This window comes from Thermobia domestica, chromosome 17 (assembly GCF_964235325.1).
Source record: "Thermobia domestica chromosome 17, izTheDome1.hap1.1, whole genome shotgun sequence".
NCBI classification, from domain to species: Eukaryota; Metazoa; Arthropoda; class Insecta; order Zygentoma; family Lepismatidae; genus Thermobia; species Thermobia domestica.
In genome coordinates this window covers 86272510-86292889 of record NC_137470.1, presented here as the reverse complement: position 1 = coordinate 86292889, position 20380 = coordinate 86272510, and the positions used below count along the sequence as shown (strand labels likewise).

Genomic DNA, 20380 nt, shown 5'->3' with positions numbered 1-20380 from the left:
CTTCGTTTACATATTCTTGCACTGCAACTGAACAATACTGAAACGAAACCCAATGGATAAGCCCTTCGGCTTGCAGTTGAGGAACAAACCAGTCCCGCAACATAGTGTGATATGTTTCACTGCTATAGTACATGGGTGTAACTGGACTTTCGGATTACCTCGTATAAATCATAATCTCAAAATTTACTTGTATACAGCTTTCTGTATCATCTTGATTTCTTAATAGTTTGAACAGTGTATTAAATTATATTTTTTAATAACAGTGAACATGTTATTCTTCATAAGCACTGTTGACCCATTAATGTGATTTCAATTCGAGCAGATATGTTGTGTGCGTGTGTGTGTGTGTTCATTTTGCCGGGTTCACCTTCTTTCTTCCTTCATTTCACCAGTTTATTCATCATTGCTCATTTTTGTTTATCATAGTCTCCTTTATTCTACATAGCGTAGCCGCGAGACGTTAAACTAAACATTGCTGTTTCCAGAAGATCCGATAGTACTTATTTGTTTAACGTGTTTTTCGTACACATTCATTAATGTGGCATTAATAATCCATTGTTTATTTTTCAGGTGAGCTTGTGTTTTGATTCTAACCAGGCATCTCTCATACACCCACGATCTGCGTTTTCTGTACCTGATAGAGACATTCTGGTTTATAATGGCCCTTTGACTCGTCCACTTTGCACAGTGAAGTTCTTCTCACTTTCCACAAGTATTGTAGGGTTCCTTTCTCAACCTACGCTTATTCGTAAGGCAATAGCATTTGGAAGACTTGGATTTACGATAGCTGTTGGTAGTGTCTTCTGTGTTTTTACGTACGTGACACCTTTCCTGCTCCATTATCTTACGAAGAAATATGTGACGACACTGTATTACAACCCTCGACGAAATGAGTACAAAGCACAAGTCATGACATTCTTCATGATCAAACGTGAGGTAAGCATTCTCTTATTTTTTGTATTGGAAAACTCCGAAAAGAAGTGTTCAATACGAGTTTGGTTTATAGTGATTGTAAAATAATGCCTACGTACTTAGTCCTTTAAAAGTAAATAAATTTCCTTTATAAGGTTGCATTTCTTTAAGTATTAGTAACCTTTTTGAAAAGAAGTTATGCTGGACAGCATCGTGTTCATGGGTTTTCTCTTAGTTTTTCCGTTTTTCCCCATCAGGATCAGCTATATTTTTATTTGCAAGCGGATAGATGGTAAAATGATGTCAATGAACTTCAAATGTTTAATTTTAAGGTAGCTGCAACTTCTCAGAATACGGATTAAATGGATTTTCTGTAACAAGAAATATTAATCATCATCTAGTAATATTAACATCAAATTCGCTTATAGCTTTACTAAATCGAGTACCTTTAAAAAAAATTAAATGAAAGAAAATACTGCTTTCTAAGCAGTATGATCTCTGTAACATGATACCTGCCACGCTTTTACAGGTTTAAACCTGTAAATCCAAGTGGCAGTTCGAATCGCATTTTAATCGTAGATACTGTAATTCCTCGTTGTTGCACAAAAACGCATATCACGAGTAAATCAAATTTAAAACTATATATTAAATCATAGTTTGAATATTGTCATGATTTGGCTTATATTGAACATTTCAGACAGACGAAGTATTTGCTATGATTGATATAATTGTGTTGATGTGAAAGGAAACCAAACGTGGCCATTTTTCAAACTTTAAAAACATTATCAAATATTCTTTTCCACATACAGTGGCTCACAAAACTATTCGGAAACATGGAAAAGAAATTAAATTACTTCAATATATAAAGGAAATAAATTTAATTGCTGCTATTAAGTATGTCAGATACAGAAGTACTCCCATGCGCAAAAAATATTGCGCGTATACTGTAACTCACGATTTTTCGTAATTATTTCTTTTTCCATATGTTTATGGGTAAAATTCAGTTATTAGTAAGTGGAGATAATAGAAAGTAATCCATCTAAGGAGATATTTCCAAAAAAATATAATAAAATAATAAAAATATAATCAAAAAACAAAATTATGTTTGGTTTTGTGTATACTGGCAATAATGTTTTCGAGGGATTTTTTGCAGTAGCACAGCACGATTGCAGAGGGAATAACACGATTGAAGGGGGGAGAGTTGAATCAAGGAACTGGAAAGTGGAGTAAAATATTGCATTTATTGGCTTAAATCTAGGGTGTAAATTGTCTGCCAAATATAAATTAGCTTCTGTAACCAAGATGTTGTACGGAAATATAGAAACAAAGAGAAAAACTGTTGTCTTAAGTTTGGAAGTGACATGCTCTATAGCCATGAGCATTTATTTGTTAAGAAAAAGACAGGCAACTAAAGATAGTCTGTGTGGTCAAGTGGGTAGAGTGGCGCACTAGTAATTCTTATACTGTTTTGACCCCAGATCGAATCTCATTCGATCCCGTTCATTTTTTTTTTTTTTTTTTTTTACAAAATATTATAGAAGTGTATAATTTTTATGTTAATAAGAACTGAAACAATATAATAAGGAAATAACTTTTTGTTTCCTCTGATGACGTATTTATTTAGGATTAGTGTACTATTAGTAATAACGATTGCTTTCAGTTTATACTGTTGTATAGCTTCTTTTATCATCCTCTTTTTTTTTTTAAAAAAAAAAAACAAATTTGTCTCCAATAAAGTACGAAAAATATATATAGACAGAAACAGACATCTTAGTATCAAACGTGATTTATCGTGATGAAATAAACAAGTTTCCCGTTATTAAAAAAGAAAACTATAGAAAATTATTGAATTTGGTCTTTAGGTTCTTAGCATGCTATATATATTCTTTATAAGACTATACTTTATAAGGCAAGATGTGCGATCATACCCACAAATTTAGCTAGTGAGTCAAAGATGTTTTCGGCACAAATATTTTACAGGTTTAGGTGCATGAAACACCAATACGCCATGGTCTCGACCTGCGTTTATTCCACATTATTATCCGACATATCATAGCAGGTGAGAAGCAGCGTCAATCGGCAAGAAGAACTGCAAGTTGTAGTCTTAGTCTGTTTTTGATGCTCCCGACTCGATCGCCTAGCACGCCCGTCTATACCTTGACTCATACGTCTATCATTCAGTGCAGGCACGTTTTCTTTTCGGAGAGGGCCCAACACGAATCCTCGTAAGCACGTAATTCTAATGTTTCAAAAATACCAATAATAATATTAATAATAACAATGCAACAGTTTTGTATTTCTCTTAAACGTTTCTTACTTTTCATTTATGGACCGGTTAAACTGCATTCTAACACAAACGAAATCAAAAAATATTTTCTAGAGACATGTAAGGAAAACTGTCTGCTACGTATATCACATAACAAAAATAGCAAATGGCAATGAGTGTATCGTTCTAATACAGTTATGTTATAAACAGGACGGAAACGAAACTGTAATCCTATTAAAAGTGTTCTTTAATTCCATCTGGTATCAATGGCATTACGGTATATTCTTACAAGTAACACTTTAATTCTTCATGTAAATTTAGGCACTTCTGACATACTGTTATTAGCACTTTCGACATTTCATGATCAAAGGCTTGGAGGAGTCCGTACCCCACCTAACCTTTTTTTCCAGGAAAATACGAAACCCTTATTCCCTCATTTTTCGTCTACAATATCTATGCACAATTTCATTCTCTTCGGTTCATTTCTTCTTGCCTTTCAGGTGTCAACTTTCAAAATTAGGTGTTGGGGCTTTTGCCCCCTAGAACCGTTTTTCCGCAGAAAATAAGCAAAAAAACATATTCGTTTATTTTTTGCGTATTGTTCATACACAAAGTGTCGTTGAAATTCTTCATGTCCTTTACACTCATCTGACATGTTCTTAGTAGCACTTTTGATATTTCACGATCAAAGGTTTGGAGGGATCTGTGCCCCACCTAACCGTTTTTTCCAGGAAAATACAAAACACGTATTCCCTAATTTTACGTCTGCAATATCTGTGCACAATTTCGTTCACTTTGGTCCACTTGTTTTTGCCTTTCGGGCGTCAACTTTCAAAATTTTGGGTGAGAGCTTTTGCCCCCTGAAACCGTTTTTCTGCAAGAAGTAAAAAAAAAGCACTTATTTGTTTATTTTATGTGTAGTATCTACCTGCCAAATTTTATCAAAATCGGAGTGTTACACTTGGGAAGTGTTACTTGTCAGAATTATAACAACAACGCATTGCCCACAGTTTGGCCACTGACTCAAAGTAATCTGATATAAAAGAACCTCAAAAGGGAAAAAGTAGGTTTATTAAAAAGTGCTTGAGGTTTGGAAAGAAACAGCTTCCAGGACCTCACGCTGGATACGTCCCTGAGTCAATGCATTATATTTGTTTCTTGCAAAACATGATTATTAAATGCGTAGTATGTAAAATTATATCATAGTTTGAGTTTTAATAGGTCTTTCCGTTACACATCCATATTATCCGGCGTTCTGCCTGCCTGTTTTATGTCGGATAAGCGAAACTCTACTGTATTTCCAAAGATAGCATATACATAGGGGCTAGAGGTTTGCACGGGCCGGAATTTTTAGAACGGACTCGGCCCGTCCCCTTTAATTTATAATCTATAGGCATTAGCGGATTAAGGGCGGAGCCAATGGAGCCCAGGCTTCGGGGTCCCAAGCTCAGGGGGCCCTTTAAAATCCCTCTGTTTAATACTAAAATATAGTAATCAATTTATTATATTGTAGGCTTCAGACCGATGCTAATATTTTTTCCGCTCGTTACGCTAGATTTAAGTATCTCCATCAGCAGCATTTAACTTTTAATAATCAATGCAATTATTTAATTGTTAATAATGAATTTAACAAAACTAATTATTGTAAACTTGGAGCACATTCAAATATTACAGCATAGTTCTCGTAGTTCCATAAGCCTATGAGGCTGTGGAAGGCAGCAAAGAAAATTTATGCACTGGTACTATTCTCAACATAGGTCTCCCTTAAAATAGTCGGCTCTAAGTCCCCAAAAGCCTTAATCCGTCCCTGTCTATAAGCAATACTTCACGAAAAGCTGGTATTTTTTAACAAATGTGTTCGTCATCAAGTTTTCATAAAGTAGTCCTTTTCTCCTTTAAGTTATTTCAGAGGCCACGGTGTTTCAGTCGTAAAGCGTTCACCTTTGGTTCGATCTATGCTCGCGCCAAGTGAACCTTGTGCTGCACAAATACTGTGTGTGTGGGTTTTCTCGAGGTTCTCCCGTTTTATCCCACTTTCTTCATTCGACCATTTCATTCATTTCTTATCACTGTCTCCTTTAGCCTATCCAGCATAAATGTGGGACATAAAACTTAGATTTCATTTCAAATCATTTCAATCAAAAAACAGTTGCAGGAAGTATGTAATTTCGAATTAAACAAACTACTATATACAATTCTGAGTATGTTATTCTTTTATGAAATTTCTTATATATTATTCTTTAATTTATTCTGTAATTTCTTTATATTATTCTTTATTCTCGCGACCCTTATTTCCAAATCGAAGGGTAAGAAGACTAAATTCACTCTCTTATTATTATAGATCCATTTCAATTGAAGCAGTTGGAATATTTGTAAAAAATTAAAAAGCCATACCCTCTATTCCAGTGTACCACAATCGGTATAACGCGTCACACTGGTGAGTCCAGCAAAGTGAACAGTGTGACGGAAACTTTTTTCCTATTATTTGCAAGAATATTTGTCGAGTTTCTGATACTTATTATTATTATTATTATTATTATTATTATTATTATTATTATTATTATTATTATTATTATTATTATTATTATTATACATTTCTTAATACGTTGATTGCCATGTGTATGGAATTCCATACACACGGCTCTCCTATGCAGCAGAGCGTGATAATTTTCCATACGCAAACAATGTAGACATTCCAAGTTTGTTGTGTTCGTTCTATAGGTTTGTATGTAATTATATACATATGGCGTAGAAATCAAAATTTAATGTCCATGCCACGTATATGGAAAACCATACACAAAGAAATTTATGAACAAAGAGTTTGAGTTTAATGTCTCGTTCAGCAACGAAGCTATATGAGACGTCGGCCTACTGATTAACGTGGACTCCGAGCCACGTGAGCTCTCGCCGGGAATCGAAGCCAGGTCTTCCACGCCAAAGGCGCGTACGCTAACCGCTTAGCCACGAACGAGCTCATGAACAGAGACATTTATGGGCTAAAACAAAGATGTGTGATGTGATTTTGAGTTTATCGTCCCTTTCAGCAGCAAGGCTATATGAGACGTGGACCTACTGATTGACGTGGAATCCGAACCACATGAGCTCCCGCCGGACGAAAACAAAAAAATGAAATGAAATGAAATCTTTGAGTTTTACGTCCCACGCTTATGCCGGTTAGGCTAAAGGAGACGGTGATGGTGAGTAATGAATGAAATGGTGGAATGAAGAAAGTGGGAGGAAACGGGAGAACCCCGAGAAAACCCACGCACACGGTGTTTGTCCACCACAAAGTTCACTTGGCGCGGGCTGGGATCGAACCCGGGACCCCAAGCACCAGAGGTGAACGCTCTACCACTGAGCCACCGCGGCCCCCCGGACGAAAACAAAGAATTACTGGCGGATTGCTGTCCGTGATGCACAGGTGATAACGTTCAATAGTTTTAAATTTAAACAAATATAGTTTTAATTAAGCACCAATTTAACTTACAGTGTACAGTGTGGAAGGCTCAGGTGTTTGCTAGGATCGTTACAATATCAAAGCCCGTCAAATACACCACTGCAAATCTGTCAGCAAGTCCCTGTCAACATTAAACAGATATTGTGTTCTAATGTTCATTTCAATGCAAATCTATGTAGTATATCTTTTCATAAATATCTAATTAATCTTCAATTCTTCTTTTCATATGAAACTACCTGGCCTACTTATCGATTCGGCCCTTTCCTTCAGGCAATACTCCCTCCCTCCTTCCCTCTCTCTCTCTCTCTCTCTCTCTATATATATATATATATATATATATATATATATATATATATATACTACACATAAAAAATTATATTAATGCGTATATATTATCCAATATCTTTATATATACGTACTTCTCAGTTTAATATCTAGGGGTATTTTTAACTGAAGTTTCTTGTTCCCGATTTCAGGGACTTTTTTATTTTAAAGACAAAACACCATTATTTTTATGATCCTTTTATTTACAAGATAGATAAACGTATTAGAAGTTTTAGTAATCGCACACGCAGAGTTATTACCCCAGAGTCTTCACTGCAAACTCTGAAGTGTTTCTATCTGTATAGGCCCTCACTCCGAGCCAGTACATACCTAATGTAAATTCTCTAATCATCTAAAATTCTTAAATGTAGTAGATCCTGTGGCATAAGCTTTTTGCTGTCCTCACTGATGCAACAGCTCATCTTAGCCTTAAATTTAAAAGCAATTCTCCCATTTGAAGAAAAGCTTGTCCTAGCTACACAGAATTCTCGTATACAAGAAAAACTGGGTTAGGGATGCCTACATAAAACTCTTTATGAGGATATAGGTGAGGAGAAGGTAAGAAACAGTCTCTCATTATGAGACAAGAAAATGGCCCTTAAAGTAGGCCGTGCCCTATCCATCGGTCTCTCACTAATGAGACCAGAAAACTTGACCCTTTTACAAGGGCCAATCCCTATCACAGGTTAAGTCAGGAAAACTGTACAACATGTAAAACTGAGAAATAAATTCTCAACCATAAAATGGATCGAACCCAAAACCGTTTGAGTTCGGGAATATCCTTCATAAGACCTAACCAAAGGTTTAACAAGTCATCACAATAAAATCTCACCTAAATATTTAAACATAACTACTAGCAGAGGAACAAACTTAAGAAAATCGAAAATTCCTATATCTTAAGAAAAAGTTAACATTTTAAATTATTAAACTATGTATCCTAAATTATTAAACTATGTATCCTATGTCCCTGTTTGGCCTTACGCAAGACCACCTAACCAGCAAGCCTTTCACTGCATAGCCCTGACAAAAAGAAAAAAAGTCCTCGTAGTTGACTTAAAAACGAAAGTGGTTGATCCACGTTAACCCAGGACCGAAGGCCTTATGTAGCCATGTGTTCCAATGGTTTCTGAAAGAACAGCCCTGACCAAGAGAACAGGGATCGCTTATATACGAATCGGGAGACACGTTGCAGAATCTGAATACGAAAAGTTCCCTAGCCAAAAGAAAGAAAAGATCGTTAACTTTGAAAAAAGGAAGGACGCTAACTACCTCCCCTCCTATATTGTTTCCGTTTCTCTGTAACACATGTGGACTAAAACTATAGCTTCTAATGGACCAGTGTTTCTATCTATCTTTAAAACTAAAAAGATTCATTTTTATCTATATGAGCTGAAATGCTTAAAAATAAATATACAGTTTGCATACAATATTCAGATTAATATGCATATATATATGAAATAAATGATTAGTTTCATATCTAAACTTAATATATATTAAACACCCAGGCCTGGAAATAAACCTAATATTTATACGTTTACATATATATATATATATATATATATATATATATATATATATATATCATATAAAAGTACAAATTAAAAAAATCATTATTAATATAAATAAGTAAGTTGCATAAAAATGTCCACTTACAGTAGGCCTACGGACTTCCAATATTCGCCCTCAAACGAAGGTTCAGACTATCCATGATTTGCAGTGTTAAACTCTCTCTCACCCTCTGTATTCTCCTAAAATGTCTCCCAGCGACTACAACATTTTTTTGGTATCTCAATCACTTCTTATGTTAGTAGGATAGCTTTATCTAGTGGCCACTGATTAACCTGGCATTGTATTTTTCACTTTTTTACCTTTGGAATTGACAATCATCGTTTGGACATTTCAGTCACACCTACCTAATATTAACAACGTTTCTACGATAATTTCGTAACATTGTATTATTTCTTTGTTGATTAGCTTGGTTAGGCTTATTTAAACACTTTTTTCTTTGCACCGACGTGTCACATCTCTTGGATGAAAATACACTAGCTCTCACTGGAAATCAAATCCAGAACCAATGCACTTGAACCATTTGACCACAAAAAGACACATTTAAAAAGAACTTTCGGATTTTGTTCGGAAAATTGTGATTAAATATAACATTTAAAAATATATTTAAGAAAGGGTACGTAGCAAACGCACTGTACTTTCTCGCTCGAATTTTTTACACTGACTTATGTTAGGCTGCAACTATTATTGAAACATTTATTTGGGAAATTGCGAATAAAATAATGTTTTGGAAAACTGTGCTAGAAGAAACTTCAGGCCCAAAAGTAAAGTATCCATTGGTCATATTTCCGTTATAAATAACTTGATCCATATATTAGAATTATTGATATAATTGTATGTGAACTATAAGCAAAAGCGTCTGAGTAATTTCTGAGAAAATCATTTAAAAAGTCATCCCCAAGAATAAATTATCCCTTGTGGATCTTTTCAGGACAAACGAGCTATGCCATATTGTTAGGGTTTTCATAAAACATTTATGAAATACGAACACAATCGCCTGAGTCGTTCTTGAGAAAATCGCAGGGTAAAACTTACTGTCAAAAGTAATAAAACACTTCTAGATTTTCTGGATGAGGAAATTATACCATATAGCTAGGTTATTTATGTAACATGTATTTATAAAATATGAACAACAAACGTCTCCTGAGTTGTTTTTAGGAAGGTCGTCGGGAAAAGCTTACCCCCAAAGGTAAACTCTTCTATCTGTAATTTTGACAGTATATCCAGTAATTTTTAAGCAAATAGTCGGGAAAAATTTCACTGTCAAAGTAAACTCTCTCTTTTGGATTTTTCTTTTCGGAACAAGCGAGTTATACGATATTGTAAGATTACTACAGAAAATATATTTACTGAAATTAGAACAAATTTGTCAGTTATTACTGAGAAAATTGTCAAAAAAAATCAACCCTTGAGAAAACCACTTCTTCTGTATGTTATCGGAATAAACTATTTATGCTGTATGTTAGTTTATTAATGAAACATTTCTTTACGAAATATGAACGAAATTGCCTGAGGCGTTAATGGAAAAACCATAGGTGGAAAGCTCACCCTAAGAGTAAACTACTCCTTCGAACGAGTTATCATATTGTTAGGTTATTAATGATACGTTTATTTATGAAATGTGGTTGAGAAAATTGTGCAAAAAGAACGCATACCATACAGTAAATTACACCATATATATTTTTTCAGAAAAAATATTCATATACGGTGGAGATTTGTTAATAAAATATATATTTATAAAACGTAAATAAAATCGTCACAGCTTTTTTTATCTTGAGAAAATTGAATTATTTTAAATTTTAATCCTTCAGTAAATTACCCTTAATTTTAGGTGTCGAAGGACATAAAATTCAAAAGATAGTAATTTTAGGTGTCGAAGGACATAAAATTCGAAAGATAGTATGTTATTAAAACGTTATGTCTAGAATTCGGTCCAGATACGTTGAACGGTATGGCCTCTATTTGAGTGCTTGTAAAAGCGTAACGAACCGAGAGACGAATAGATGACATCGAAAAATCATTTTTTCGATATGTAGGAGCCATGTAACTTGAATTAATTGAAATCTGGTATTCGGTTTTTATAACTATCACCACACTTTCTTCTTTCGTCGCTCGAATGTGAAAATGAATAGGTCTACACCGACACGTAATGTAATAATTTGTAATCCCAAAAATCTAATTTGTTATATTTAATGTGTTGTCACGATAGAAAAAGAAAGCTTATGCATGTTACATCATTTTATTATTAGTTTTTCAGGCTACTGTATAATTCGGTATGATTATAGTTAATATCCGTGGCATCTTTTGGAAGCATTTGTGTTCCTCACAAATAGAGCTGTAAAATTTACTTTTGTTTAAAGAAAGCATCCTTTATTACTTACACAGACTTGCATTTGTTGTACTTGTGGATATGAAACAAAAGGGGAGAGAGAGAGAGTCAATACTCTAAAAAGAAACACACACACAGAAACACTAGAACAGTAATTTAACATCAGCTTTTTTCCTTCATGACAACGAGCTATCGCTGTGATTGTGTTCGTCACGCTGTGTAAGGCTGCAGTTCGCGTATGTTTTGTTTTTTACTGTTCCTGACTCACAGACACACTCGCAGTGAGTTGAAGTTACTTCTGTTGTGTAAAAACGTAGAGGCAATGATTGAGCATACCATACCATAACTGAAAACAATAGCTATTAGTAATAGTAAGCTAATTCTGAATAAATACGTCATCAGAAAAACAAAAAGTTATTTCATTATTATATTGTTTCGGTTCTTATTAACGTAAAAATTATACACTTTCCACATTGTTTTGTAAAGAAAATAATTGAACGAGATCGGATGGGATTCGATCTGGTGTCAAAATAGTATAAGAATTACTAGTCTGTCACTCTACTCACTTGACCACACAGACTATCTTTAGTTGCCTGTCTTTTTCTTAACAAATAAATGCTCATGGCTATAGAGCATGTCACTTCCAAACTTAAGACAACAGTTTTTCTCTTTGTTTCTATATTTCCGTACAACATCTTGGTTACAGAAGCTAATTTATATTTGGCAGACAATTTACACCCTAGATTTAAGCCAATAAATGCAATATTTTACTCCACTTTCCAGTTCCTTGATTCAACTCTCCCCCCTTCAATCGTGTTATTCCCTCTGCAATCGTGCTGTGCTACTGCAAAAAATCCCTCGAAAACATTATTGCCAGTATACACAAAACCAAACATAATTTTGTTTTTTGATTATATTTTTATTATTTTATTATATCTTTTGGAAATATCTCCTTAGATGGATTGCTTTCTATTATCTCCACTTACTAATAACTGAATTTTACCCATAAACATACGGAAAAAGAAATAATTACGAAAAATCGTGAGTTACAGTATACGCGCAATATTTTTTGCGCATGGGAGTACTTCTGTATCTGACATACTTAATAGCAGCAATTAAAATTATTTCCTTTATATATTGAAGTAATTTAATTTCTTTTCCATGTTTCCGAATAGTTTTGTGAGCCACTGTATGTGGAAAAGAATATTTGATAATGTTTTTAAAGTTTGAAAAATGGCCACGTTTGGTTTCCTTTCACATCAACACAATTATATCAATCATAGCAAATACTTCGTCTGTCTGAAATGTTCAATATAAGCCAAATCATGACAATATTCAAACTATGATTTAATATATAGTTTTAAATTTGATTTACTCGTGATATGCGTTTTTGTGCAACAACGAGGAATTACAGTATCTACGATTAAAATGCGATTCGAACTGCCACTTGGATTTACAGGTTTAAACCTGTAAAAGTGTGGCAGGTATCATGTTACAGAGATCATACTGCTGAGGGTATATGTCAGAGATTACATAATCAAAAAAATGTCATTGTAACTAAACAAAGAAAAGATTTTATTAACTCTGAAGGTACGAGAAATGAAAATGTCACAGAACAAAACTATTCGGACACTTTGCTCAGGAAATAATAATATTAATATTAAAACAATGAAACCAAAAAAGTTAGTACCTTGTGGCCTTGCCTTTCTTATCAAGAACTTCCTGTAGCCTAATAGGCATGCTTTGAACCAGTTTTCTGGTGTATTCAGGAGAGATTTTCCTACACTTTTCTCGTAATCTGTCTCTCAGATATTACTTAGACTTTATGAGCGTCTTTCGTACCTCATCTCCAACTTATCCCACAGATTTTCTATGACGTTCATATCAGGTGATTGGGGAGGTGGATGGAGCGCTTTCAGACAGTTGTATAAAAGCTAAAGCTACACATGATATGTGTGCTTTTGGTCGTTATCTTGGAAGAACATAAAAGTATTGATTAAGCCAAGCTTTTCTGCACTTTTCTTCAAATTGTCTTTCAAGATGCGAAGATAGACATCTTTATTCATTGTCTCATCAATAAACACTAACTCACCTACAACATTGGCGGACATACAGCTCCACATCATTATGTGTCCACCACAGTGCTTCACAGTAGCTTGTATATTCTTTTCCAGAAGCTCCTCAATTTGGTTTTCGTCACACCATAATTCTCCCATTTGATCCACATATATTGAATTTCGATTCATCTGCAAAAAATTACCCAATTCCACCATTCTTCGTCTTTTTCTATATGTTGTTTGGCAAATGCTTCTCCTTTCCTTTGGTTTGCCCTACTTATATACGGCTTTCTTCTCGCGACGCGGCCTTGAAAATTTGCCCTTCTCAATATTCTACGAATAGTTTCTACACTCGCTTGCTTCCCTAACTCTGTTTGAAGTTGTGCAGTTATATTCGGAGCACTTAGACGAGGATTCTTCTTCACTTTTCTCACTGTGAATTGTTCTTCTCTGGGGGGAAAACCTTCTTGGGCGTCCTCCCGCGGGACACAGTTCGAGCCTATTCCCTTTACTGAACCGTTTGACTATATCGTACACCGTACCTCTTCATTTGTAGCATTTCCGCAATTTGATGGCAACTCTTGCACTTTGCGTGGTAGAAGACAATCAGCTGGCGCTGATCGAACGTGCTGTTCTTGCCTCTCCGTCCCATTGAGCACGCTGGAATTGCTTTCTTCAATACACATACACAAAGATTAATTTTAACAAAAGAAACACTGACCAAAGCTTAAAACACACTTTATTTTAAATTATAATAACGGTTTCGGATATCGAACATATCCTCCTTCAGACAATATCGAAAATAAATGAAAATACAGACATATATATAGTCATTGTTATGACAAAGTTTAAATTCTTTAACAGTCATATATATATTCCTTGTTATCAAAACATTTAGTCTTTTAACAGACATATATATATAGTTGTACTTTTTTTTCTCCTATTTGCTGAGGCCTTCAGCCAATCTTGTAAGTCATCTTGTTCACTTTCCAACTATCACGTTCCGCCATTTTTGTTTTTTATAAGGGCCTTTCTTATTTTCTTCTTGTCTATGCTATCCAAACTTCCTTGCCATAATTCATTAATAAGTAAGCCTCCTGTCCAGTTCATCAGTTAATCTCTTCCTACCTTCTTTATCCAATCAGCTTCTTTCCACTTCCTTATTATCATTCTTTTCTCCATCCATCTCCATCTTTTCTCCGTCTTATCCCAATTAATTCCGTGATTCGTCTCCTTAACATGTTTATATATGGCATTGGTATCTTTCTTCCTCCTAACATCATCTTCATGTTGTTTTAATCTTTCTTTTACTCTCTTTCCTGTCTCTCCTATATATGACATAACGCAGTCCTTACACCATGCCCTGTAGATGATTCCTTCTTCCTCTTCGTTAATCTTTTTAGGACTGGACAGGAGGCTGTTTGGAAGCCAGATAAACTATATAATTTTCCCTGTGAAGAAGCACAAGGCCGTAAGCGTTTTTTCCAGAGAAGATGGCTGGAAGACTTTAGTTGGTTGGCCTACTACTCCCACAAGGAAAGAGGTCTGTTCTGTCCAATTTGTGTTCTGTTTACGGAAAAGGAGGAGGCAGGTCACCAGAGTCTAAGTGCATTCGTGACGAAACCTTTTTACAATTTAAAGAAAGCATTAGAGTCCTTCAAACAGCATGAAAGTAACAAATACCATAGATATGCAGCAGCGAATAGCGTGACAGTATGTAATTTGATTGAGAGGAAAATAGTCAGCATCGATCAACAAATTGACAGCCAGAAAAAAATAGAAGTACAAGAAAATAGGAAAAAGCTCGTACCTATTGTGGAAACTATTCGTTTGTGTGGTCAACAGAACCTACCCCTGCGAGGAACACAGGACTGGGGTCGGATTGAGTTGTCAACTCCAAAACATAATGATGGCAACTTCAGGAGTCTTCTGCGATACCGCGTCAAATCTGGAGACACAGTGCTTGAAGAACATTTAAAAAGTAGTCCGAAAAACGGCATGTACACTAGTGCTAAAGTGCAAAATGCTTTAATAGATTCGTTTAGACATTTAATACAGTCTAAAATCGTGGACAAAGTAAAACAAAGCAAATATTTTAGTATTCTCGCTGATGAAACAACGGATGTTTCTCAAACAGAAAAATTCTCTGTGTGTGCGCGATATGTGGATCTCGATGAGTGTGTTCTTAAAGAAGACTTCCTGTGTTTTGTGCCTGTATATGATGTGACCGGAAAGGGCTTATCAACAGTGATAGAAGACAATGTAAATAGTCTCGGGTTGGACATGCACAATTTAAGAGGACAAGGCTACGACGGCGCCGGAGCCATGAGTGGGGAGTTTAGAGGAGTTCAGGCACTAATCAAGAAACGTTATCCTAAGGCCTTCTACACACATTGTATGTCCCATTGCCTTAATCTGTGCCTTTCTGATGCTTCGAAGGTGCAAAATATTCGTAATGCAATGGGGGTTATATCTGAATGCTGCACATTTATTCGTGCAAGTGCAAAACGAACAAGAATTCTGGAAGATAAAATTAGAGCTTCTGCCGAACTGTGACAAAAGTAGGCTACAAAAAGTGTGTGAAACTCGATGGTGCGAGAGGCATGAAGCTGTGCTACTATTTAAAGAAATGTTAAAGCCTATTATTGCTGCTCTTGAAGAAATGAAAAGTAGCCCAGGGGTAGGCGAAGCATCATTGAAGGCTTCATTACTTTTGCATAGCATCTATAGCACACCATTTTTAGTGTCTTTGCTTGTGTTGTGTAAGATACTGAGTGTAACATTCACACTCTCAAAACGGCTGCAGAAGAATGACATTAATCTAGTGAATGCTTTCGCTGAGATCAATCTTATCAAAAAATCTTTGCAAGCTATAAGAGAAAAGTCCACATCAGAATTTCAAAATATATTTGAAAATCTTACAGACCTTGCATCCGACCTAGAACTTGAAATATCTACGAGCGAACAAATTTCAAAAAAACCGGCCGAACATTTCCACTTCGAACCCAGAGACTTACTACCGCGCTTCAATTTTTATTCCGTTCGTTGACGATCTAATTTCTTCACTGGAACAGCGATTCCTACATCATGGGGAAACCATTTCGTCACTGCAGTTTTTCATCCCTCAGTTCTGTGATGTTCCATTTGAAAAAGTCAGAGACTGTATTGACATTTACAAAGATGATCTTGATAATCCATTTGAAGATTTAATGAAGGCGGAGTGGGATTTATGGAGATTGAAGTGGAGAGAGTGTGCAGACCGCCCAGCAACAGCCATTGCAGGACTAGCAGCTTGTTCTCCATCACAGTTTCCAAACATTTTTACAATGCTTCACATTCTAGCTGTCTTACCAGTGAGCACAGCAACAGTGGAGAGGAGCTTCTCTACTTTGAGACTCCTGAAAACGTATTTAAGAAATACAACAAGCGAGGACAGACTCACTGGATTAGCGCTCCTGTATACACACCGCCACGTAAACGTAACAAGCGATGAAGTAATCACCTTCTTTGCTCAGTCACATTCTCGGCGTCTTCAGCTGATTTTATAGGTGAGTAGGACCTTCGTTTATTTTATTACATTTCTGCATGTTTTTATATGTTATTTCAGTCTTGTGTTTGTGTGTATAAAGCTGAACCTAGATTTGGGATCCGAACATTTCTCGTTTAATTTACTCATGTCCATACCCCCACCTCATAATGCCACTAACGGCATAGTATTTATGGGTACACACAAACTAATGTTCCAATGACACGCTTAGTTTCATCTATTTAGCTTATTGCATAAAGTGTAGGTATGTTTTTTAAAGTATTCTGAGTGTGGTGCTGTCTCCCCCCCTCAAAAAAATCCTGGGTACGGCCCTGAGTAGGGAGGGCTACCATTAGACTAGAAGGGAGGATTTTCAAATTCCTCGAGTGAAAACTTATCTGAATTCTCTTATTGAAACTCAAGAAAAAATTGTAATCCGATAAACATATATATAAAACACAAAGGCATTCATAGCATGTGCGTTAGCTTTTCCTTCATTTAAACTCACACTTACAAGATGTCGCGCAATTCTCTAAACCAGTCCTTTTCAACCTTCCTCTTATGATGACACTATTAGTACACACAAGTTCACACAGCAGGCACTCACCCATAGAAATCTTTTAGATTTATGCCAATTCGAGAGATTGGAGGAGGTCCAGTCGAGGTTGACGCCCCGTGAGTGCGACCCTGACGCGGATACAACAGAAGTATATTATTTAAAAAGATGCAAAGTTCTGAGAAGATTCAGACCCGTTGGCACCGCCGGTAGGTGCTCCTCTGTACGACCACACTTTCACTAGTTTCTCTCTCATATTAAACACTTCGTTGTAGGACAGACACCCCCTTCATCAATATATGTGAAACCCAGTTTTCCTCGTTATACAGTCTGAATTTAGTATTCTTACAACATTAAGACAGAATCAGCTACTGGTGTTATTGAATGTTAATCAAACAAAATTCTAGAAATCACACATCTAATTACCGTCCAATATCTCTTATTCCAGTTTTTTCTAAAATTATGGAAACTATTGTTAAAGATCAGCTATATAAATATATGACTGAGCAAAACAATTCTAGAAGCTCAATTTGGATTCAGATCTGGGAAATCCACAATTGATGCAGTAGAATCACTAACGAAAAAAATATATGAAGTTTTTGAAAATAAGGGTTTTGCTCTAGCTACATTCTGCTATTTAAGTAAAGCATTTGATTGTGTAGATCATAAAATTCTATGTGATAAGTTAGCGTATTACGGATTCCATAGTAGCAGTTTAAACTTTGTAAAATCCTATTTAAATGAACGTAAACAGATAGTCAGTGTTAACAACATGCATTCAAACATCTTAGAAGTGAAATATGGGGTACCGCAGGGTTCTGTTCTGGGTCCGGTACTATTTTTAATAATGATAAATGATTTGCCTCTAAATACTAATACGAAATCAATTCTATACCCGGATGACACTACCCTACTTAACATAAATACAAGCTTTGAAGAAGTGTATATAGAAGCTCAAGCTGCATTAAGACAGGCAGCGACCTGGTTTAAAAGAAATATTTTTGTGCTAAATCAAGATAAAAAAAGTAACCTTTAGTCTCAATCACTGCAATGATAGAGGAAACTATGATGTATCTGAGGTTAAATTTCTTGGTATACGTATAGACAGCCAACTAACCTGGGAACAACATGTCAAATATGTATGTACAAAGCTTTCCCGAGTGCTCTTTCTGTTAAGAAAACTGAAAGATACAGTTCCCTATGAGTATCTGAGGAATTCATATTTTGCATTTCTTCACAGCATAATTGGATATGGGATTTTGCTTTGGGGTAACAGTAGCCAAGCACATGATGCTCTAGTTTTGCAAAAGAAAGCCATCAGGATTACTGTTGGAACACATGATAAAGAACACTGTAAACCACTATTTATCAGGCTTAAGATAATGACAGTAGTTAATGTATATATTTATCAAGTGCTACTTTACACCAAGCAAAACCTCGAAAATGACATTCAGGGATGAAGTACATACATATAATACTTGATTGTGTAAGAAAATTGATATACCCTTCACTAGATTATCGAAGATCAAAAATAGTTATTTAGTTATAGGACCAAAGCTGTTTAATAAACTAACATCCTCCATACAACAGCTGCCATTTAAGGTCTATAAGAAAAAGTTATAGGATTGGTTAGTAAAGAATCCATTTTACTCGATTCAAGAGTTTAGTGAATGTCAAGACATTGTGTCCTAATTTACAGTGGCACTTTATTTCAAATACTATTAGGTTGTTCATTATAAAATTAACCAATAACTGATTGTCTGTATGCAATGATTATTTTTTTATATATCTGTATCTATATGTATATCTCATTCGGACGTTGTCTATTGCTTGTAAAGCTCAATGACAATAAAATATTCTATTCTATTTAATGCGCTGAACGAAAATTAATAATGATATTTAGTGTTTTATCACAAGTTCGGTTAAAATTCTGAATTTCTGACAAAAAATTTTCGCGACACCCAAGTTGGAGATCTCTGCTCTAACTATCAACTCTAAATTTATTTATTTATTCATTGACATCGTCATTCGTGCTTTTTACAGGTTGTTCCTGTTTTATAGTGCAATCGAACAAACAGTGACTAATTTTTACACAATGTGCTTAATGCAGGGTAGAAGCTTACTGAATTCTCGATTGTACAGTATTGTTCTTGCATTATTAATTTCCATACGTATACTGCTGTCCACAATACCTTTTAATTACTACAGGAATGGTGAGCCATTCCTACATTCAATAAGAACTATATAACTTTCGGCGTTCTTTATTAAACGTTCACGGATCAGGTTATTTATAACTAGAGACCGGATGTTAGGCAAAATGCCTATTCTTTAATATTAAAGATATGATCAAAAATAACGTTTTAAAGTTTATGTAGGGGGCTATAGTTTCAATTTAAGCCAATTTTATTTCGCCTATTTTGACCTTTAGTGCCTAAATAATTGCTTTAGTGCCTAATATTGCTTATTCTACGCATTTTCTTCAAAATAAGCCATCATTGGGAAAATATGTAATTTATATAACATAAATAATATACACATATATACGTATATTAGGTGTTTGTAAACGCAAGTGGTACGTCACTATATATATATATATATATATATATATATATATATATATATATATATATATATATATATATATATATATATATATATATATATATACAGGGTGAACTTCAAAGATGTGCACATTCTTCGGGAGGTGATTGATGATATCAAAAGAAGACAAAAAAAGTCCTCTTGTATTTTGTCGAATTTCGTGTCGTGTACGAGTGACAGTGGTGCCAACTTGGAATCGAAAATCGAATCTTGACAATTGAAACTTAACAGATAGATGTGCACATATGTTGGGAGGTCGTTCGTGACATGAAAAGAAGACAAAAAGTTCTGTTGCATGTTGTCGAATTCCGCTTCGTGTTAGGGGTGCCAACTTGGAATCGAAAATCGAATCCTGACAATTGGAACGGAACCGAAAGCTGTGCACATACTTCGAAAGGTGATTCGTGACATGAAAAGAAGACAAAAAGTCCTCTTGAATGTCATGAATCACCTCCCGAAGTATGTGCACATCGAGTGCATAACAAGCTTTGTTTTTATATATATACAATATAAGAAGATACTAACAAACGAGTATGTTTCTATATTCTTTGAACATCATCTATGACTTGAATCTATTTTTTAATGGTATTGAGTATTTATCTTCATTATTTCGAGATACATTTTAGTGCCTATTTTACTGCCTATTTTTTTTAATTTTAGTGCCTGTTTGCCTGCCTATTTTCCAGGTTTTTAGTGCCTAAACATTCGGTCCCTATTTATAACATTTAAACTGCAAATTTGAGAAACCGTTTGATACACTCTAGCGGTGAGGCTCTCCACTCCCCT

General features: G+C 35.1%; 1 protein-coding gene across 2 annotated transcripts in view; it reads left to right on the top strand.

Moving 5' to 3' along the window:
• The window catches only part of LOC145673802 (transmembrane protein 70 homolog, mitochondrial-like), a 99982-nt gene that overhangs the window by 66448 nt on the left and 13154 nt on the right, over positions 1-20380 (top strand). The window contains exons 2-3 of one of the 2 annotated variants that reach the window (XM_081743565.1): positions 571-936; positions 14315-14447. In XM_081743565.1, the coding sequence (XP_081599691.1) occupies positions 571-936; positions 14315-14347 (399 nt within the window). In that variant the 3' untranslated portion in view covers positions 14348-14447. Of the gene's footprint in view, positions 1-570; positions 937-14314; positions 14448-20380 lie in introns of those variants that run through there. The other variant, XM_081743564.1, reaches the window with a different exon arrangement.